At 40.2% G+C, this 7,007-nt stretch overlaps 1 protein-coding gene across 1 annotated transcript in view; it reads left to right on the forward strand.

Annotated features, from left to right (window-relative positions):
- Positions 1–6,212, forward strand: part of pdlim5b (PDZ and LIM domain 5b) — a 117,152-nt gene extending 110,940 nt beyond the window's left edge. Inside the window, exons 11-13 of the mRNA XM_056466377.1 lie at positions 420–540; positions 3,849–3,964; positions 5,892–6,212. Coding sequence (XP_056322352.1) covers positions 420–540; positions 3,849–3,964; positions 5,892–5,981 — 327 coding nt within the window. The 3' untranslated portion in view covers positions 5,982–6,212. The remainder of the gene's footprint in view (positions 1–419; positions 541–3,848; positions 3,965–5,891) is intronic.
- The last annotated feature ends 795 nt before the right edge of the window (positions 6,213–7,007 follow it).

The following is a 7,007-nucleotide window of genomic DNA, read 5'->3' on the forward strand; positions in this document are numbered from 1 at the left end:
TTCTGGCGTCTTCAGAAACACTCGCTGAGCTTCAGTAATGAGCGGCGACACAGACACACACACACACACACACACACACACACACACTCTGTGCTGGAGGATTGACTTTTATCAGTTTCTCCATGGCTGATCCTCCTGTAGTGCTGCAGCTCTGGCTTTAATGCATCAGGACAGTTTTACACACACACACACACGCAAACACACACACACACACACACACACACACACACACACACACACACACAGTTGCAGGAACAGCTCAAGAGCTTCATGTTTGAGTGTGAAGCACAGCTCTGTTTTCATAATCATATTAATCACACTTCCTGAATAAACATCAGAATAAACACACACACACACACACACACTCTCAAACACAACACACGCACACGCTGTTAATCTTCAGTTTAATCTGCTAACAGGAAGTCATCAATGCCCTGAAGCAAACCTGGCATATGAACTGCTTCCTGTGTGCGTCCTGCAAACAACCCATCGGCAACAACACCTTCCACCTGGAGGACGGACAACCATACTGCGAGAAAGGTCCAGAAACACACACATTTTACAAATATAGTGCTTTACTCCCCATACATTTCATAAAGAAATACTGTTTATTATGATTTCACACTGAATGAATCATTTGACTCAGTGATTCACTGAATCACTGATTCGCAAGAGCGTCGTCAGTGAAAATAAAACACAACCTCTTACTCAGTATTCCATTTTAGGTGGAAATATGTCATCATACTGGAATAAAGCTCCGCCCACTACTCAATATTCATTTTCAGTCGGAAATGCATTATCATACTGGAATAAAACTCCGCCCTCTACTCAATATACATTGTCAGTTGGAAATGCATTATCATACTGGGATAAAACTCCGCCCACTACTCAATATTTAATTTCAGTTGGAAATGCATTATCATACTGGAATAAAACTCCGCCCACTACTCAATATTTAATTTCAGTTGGAAATGCATTATCATACTGGAATAAAACTCCGCCCACTACTCAAAATACGTTGTCAGTTGGAAATGCATTATCATACTGGAATAAAACTCCACCCACTACTCAATATTTAATTTCAGTTGGAAATGCATTATCATACTGGAATTAAACTCCGCCCACCACTCAATATACATTGTCAGTTGGAAATGCATTATCATACTGGAATAAAACTCCGCCCACTACTCAATATTTAATTTCAGTTGGAAATGCATTATCATACTGGAATTAAACTCCGCCCTCTACTCAATATTCATTTTCAGTAGGAAATGCATTATCATTATCATTCTTCTTTGGCTCTCGGCGAAGGCGGTCGCACTTTTTCCCTCTCCGTCCCATATCTCTCCTCGCTAGCTCCTCTTGTCTTTGTCTTATTCTATCTCTGAGACTCTCCGTGCCCTGCTATCCAAACAAATAAGGAATTATGGATTTGATCAACTGGTCTCTGAATGCGATTGACACCATCTTCTCGACGAGAAGTTTGGGCTCGGGAGAGCCCACATGTCCTGCGGGGACGTTTGCAGCTGGATACGTGATGGACGGGTGGGAGAAGTGGCGCGTCCTGTGCCTGGCTGCTCTGTCTCTGGAGGATATTGAAGACATTTACCTATTCGGAACTTTGATAACAGGGTTTCTGCTGATGGGCTTATGCGGGGCCCTGGCGTATCGACGAATGATGAAAGCGGTCAGTGCTGCTCAAAACCCCACCAGGCTGGCCGGCTTGATTGAAGCGCTGATGGGCAGGCTTGCTAATAATCAGACTGCAATATTAGATCGCAAACTGGAAAACATCGGGGTGAAGTTAGCAGCTTTGCAACAAAATTTGGCCAGATCTGGAGACATGTGATGGACATTAAATATCTGTGAAATTGGCAGGTATTGACCTAAAGTTGAAGTATCTTTCCACTCTTTCGGCTTCCCTGTGTTTTCTTTTCTCCTGCCAGACGGCCTCGGCTGGAGGAAAACAACTTCTCCCGGATAGCAAGATAAGGAGACGCTCTGAAATTCCTGCTCCCCGTCAAGGACACCTGTTGGACTATACAGGCTTACGCACACACACACACAGATACATAGCACGACACTTCCTGGCCCCAATCCAACGCCTTCGTATGCTTTCACCCACTGGAGGGGGTGAGCAGGTCTGCGACCAGCGCCTCCATGGCTGCAGGACCTGATGGCTGCCCGCCCTTACCGGACTATTTCCACACCCCCTGTTCCCATCCCCTGTGGCAATGTTATGTCTTGTCGGTGTGTTTTTGTGCTAGATTGCTGGGGCTTTTTCTTATCCCTGATCTCACGGTGCTCTAACTTAAGAGCAAGGTGAGAGGGACTTTTTTTTTGCCTCTTTTTCCTGACTATCTTATTTCCTGTTCCACCTCCCGTGACCTGTCTTCCCTGGAGTTGTGATGTCTGTGCACGGTCGGGGGGTTCCATTTACCTGCATTTCGTTGCCTTGTACTTGTACATGTGTGATGACAATAAATTGAATCTAATCTAATCTAAATCTAATCATACTGGGATAAACTCCACCCTCTACTCAATGTTCATTGTCTGTTGGAAATTCATTATCATACTGGGATAAACTCCACCCTCTACTCAATATTCATTTTCAGTTGGAAATGCATTATCATACTGGGATAAACTCCACCCTCTACTCAATATTCATTGTCAGTTGGAAATTCATTATCATACTGGGATAAACTCCACCCTCTACTCAATATTCATTTTCAGTAGGACCTTAATTATCATACCGAAATAAAACTCCACCCTCTACTCAATATACATTGTCAGTTGGAAATTCATTATCATACTGGAATAAAACTCCGCCCTCTACTCAATATTCATTGTCAGTTGGAAATGCATTGTCACACTGGAATAAAACTCCGCCCTCTACTCAATATTAATTTTCTGTTAGAAATGCATTATCATACTGGAATAAAACTCCGCCCACTACTCAAAATACGTTGTCAGTTGGAAATGCATTATCATACTGGAATAAAACTCCACCCTCTACTCAATATTAATTTTCTGTTAGAAATGCATTATCATACTGGAATAAAACTCCGCCCTCTACTCAATATTCATTTTCAGTCGGAAATGCATTATCATACTGGAATAAAACTCCGCCCTCTACTCAATATACGTTGTCAGTTGGAAATGCATTATCATACTGGAATAAAGCTCCGCCCTCTATTCAATATTCATTTTCAGTCGGAAATGCATTATCATACTGGAATAAAGCTCCGCCCTCTACTCAATATTCATTTTCAGTCGGAAATGCATTATCATACTGGAATAAAGCTCCGCCCTCTACTCAATATTTTGCTTGAGTTGGAAATTCATTATCATACTGGGATAAACTCCGCCCTCTACTCAATATTCATTGTCAGTTGGAAATGCATTATCAAACTGGGATAAACTCCGCCCACCACTCAATAATCATTTTTAGTTGGACCTTAATTATCATACAGAAATAAAACTCCGCCCTCTACTCAATATACATTGTCAGTTGGAAATGCATTATCATTCTGGAATAAAACTCCACCCTCTATTCGATCTTCATTTTCAGTTGGACCTTAATTTTCAAACTGAAATAAAACTCCGCCCTCTACTCAATATTCAGTTTCAGTTTAAAATAGAAGCATTATATATAATAATAGTTGCATCAATAGTTACAATAATATAATAGGCATATCAGTTGGAAATTCTATACTTTATTTTTGTGCCTGAAATTAACTACTCTTGTTGTTTTACCACAGTAAAATGAGAAATGACTGATGTTTTCGGATGATATCTGTGCTGTGCTAAGTGTGAGTTAATTTTGCGCTGTTTTCTGCTCATTATAGATTATTACTCCCTCTTCGGCACCGGCTGTCATGGATGTGACTTTCCCATTGAAGCGGGAGACAAGTTTCTGGAGGCGCTGGGCTTTACCTGGCATGACACCTGCTTCGTCTGCGCGGTAAGACAGCACACACACACACACTGAATATACACTGAATATTCACACTGAATATTCATTACATTTTTTTCTGAGCACACTGCACTTATTTGACCTCTGAATGCAAAATTCTGTGATTAGACATCGATAAAGTGAGTGATTGCTCCATATTCACTACAGTCACCAGTGTTGGGGAAATGTACTTCTAAAAGTAATTCATTCATTCAGTAATTCATGCAACCCATCACTGGGAAACATCCACACACACTCATTCACACTTATACACTATGGACAATTTAGCCTACCCAGATCAATATCATACTGGAATAAAACCCCACCCCCTACTCAATATTCATTCTCAGTTGGGAATACATTATCATACTGGAAGAAATCCCCACCCCCTACTCAATATTCAGTTTTAGTTGGAAATACATAAACATAGTAATAAAACCCCACCCCCCTACTGAATATTCAGTTTTAGTTGGAAATACATAAACATACTGGAATAAAACCCCACCCCCTACTCAATATTCAGTTTTAGTTAGAAATACATAAACATACTGGAAGAAAACCGCACTCCCTACTCAATATTCAGTTTTAGTTGGAAATACATAAACATTCTGGAATAAAACCCCACCCCCTACTCAATATTCAGTTTTAGTTAGAAATACATAAACATTCTGGAATAAAACCCCACCCCCTACTCAATATTCAGTTTTAGTTAGAAATACATAAACATACTGGAATAAAACCGCACCCCCTACTCAATATTCAGTTTTAGTTAGAAATACATAAACATACTGGAATAAAACCCCACCCCCTACTCAATATTCAGTTTTAGTTAGAAATACATAAACATACTGGAATAAAACCCCACCCCCTACTCAATATTCAGTTTTAGTTAGAAATACATAAACATACTGGAATAAAACCCCACCCCCTACTCAATATTCAGTTTTAGTTAGAAATACATAAACACACTGGAATAAAACCCCACCCCCTACTCAATATTCAGTTTTAGTTAGAAATACATAAACACACTGGAATAAAACCCCACCCCCTACTCAATATTCAGTTTTAGTTAGAAATACATAAACACACTGGAATAAAACCCCACCCCCTACTCAATATTCAGTTTCAGTTAGAAATACATAAACAAACTGGAATAAAACCCCACCCCCTACTCAATATTCAGTTTTAGTTAGAAATACATAAACATACTGGAATAAAACCCCACCCCCTACTCAATATTCAGTTTTAGTTAGAAATACATAAACACACTGGAATAAAACCCCACCCCCTACTCAATATTCAGTTTTAGTTAGAAATACATAAACACACTGGAATAAAACCCCACCCCCTACTCAATATTCAGTTTTAGTTAGAAATACATAAACACACTGGAATAAAACCCCACCCCCTACTCAATATTCAGTTTTAGTTAGAAATACATAAACACACTGGAATAAAACCCCACCCCCTACTCAATATTCAGTTTTAGTTAGAAATACATAAACACACTGGAATAAAACCCCACCCCCTACTCAATATTCAGTTTTAGTTAGAAATACATAAACACACTGGAATAAAACCCCACCCCCTACTCAATATTCAGTTTCAGTTAGAAATACATAAACACACTGGAATAAAACCCCACCCCCTACTCAATATTCAGTTTTAGTTAGAAATACATAAACACACTGGAATAAAACCCCACCCCCTACTCAATATTCAGTTTCAGTTAGAAATACATAAACACACTGGAATAAAACCCCACCCCCTACTCAATATTCAGTTTTAGTTAGAAATACATAAACACACTGGAATAAAATTCCTGCTTTTATGTCTTCAAAATGCTCCGTTCTTGTATATCAAATAAGCAAAACTACTGCATTTTAAAACAAAAACACACTACATTATAATGCTGTTGTCTCTGTGGTTTTTGTAGGTTTGCAGCACAAGTCTGGAGGGTCAAACTTTCTTCTCCAAGAAAGACAAGCCACTGTGCAAGAAACACGCTCACACCGTCCAGTTCTGATGATGATCCTCAGCCTTCAGCACCGCCGTGGCCTTCTTTTACACTTTTCAGATGTGTTTTAGTAAAGAAATGTGTTTAGCAAAGAGATGTGTTTAGCTTGATTTTCCTCAGAATGCTCATCATCGTGTGAAAGATACCAGAGTTTATAGGGTACAGATTCAGATAAAGTGCTTTTGCAGATCATCGTGAAAAATGCTTATGTTATAAAACAATAAAAATAATTCAAATGTTTCTTTTACTTTCTTAAATCGTGTTCAGTGTTGGAGCTGTGGCGAAACATTGCTGGAGAAATTGATTATGCATTGATTCTAAGCTTAGCTTTTAACAGCAGACGCCGCTCTAGGCTAGTGTTTAACATCAGACGGTGCTCTAAGCTAGTGATTAACAGCAGATGATGCTCTAGGCTAGTGTTTGTAACAGCAAAGCCCTCTAGGCTAGTGTTTAACAGCAGACGGAGCTCTAGGCTAGTGTTTAATAGCAGACGGTGCTCTAGGCTAGTGTTTAATAGCAGACGGTGCTCTAAGCTAGTGATTAACAGCAGATGATGCTCTAGGCTAGTGTTTGTAACAGCAAAGCCCTCTAGGCTAGTGTTTAACAGCAGACGGAGCTCTAGGCTAGTGTTTAATAGCAGACGGTGCTCTAAGCTAGTGATTAACAGCATATGATGCTCTAGGCTAGTGTTTGTAACAGCAAAGCCCTCTAGGCTAGCGTTTAACAGCTGATGGCGCTCTAGGCTAGTGTTTAACAGCAGACGGCGCTCTAGGCTAGTGTTTACCAGCAGATGACATTCTAGGCTAGTGTTTAACAGCAGATGGCACTCTAGACTAGTTTTGAACAGCAGGTGGTGCTCTAGGCTGTTGTTTTGAACAGCAGACGGCGCTCTAGGCTAGTGATTAACAGCAGATGACATTCTAGGCTAGTGTTTTTAACAGCAGATGGCGCTGTAGGCTAGTGTTTAACAGTACACGGCGCTCTAGGCTAGTTTTGAACAGCAGACGGCACTCTAGGCTAGTGTTTTGAACAGCA

The sequence above is a fragment of the Danio aesculapii genome, chromosome 10 (genome assembly GCF_903798145.1).
Source record: "Danio aesculapii chromosome 10, fDanAes4.1, whole genome shotgun sequence".
Classification (NCBI taxonomy): Eukaryota; Metazoa; Chordata; class Actinopteri; order Cypriniformes; family Danionidae; genus Danio; species Danio aesculapii.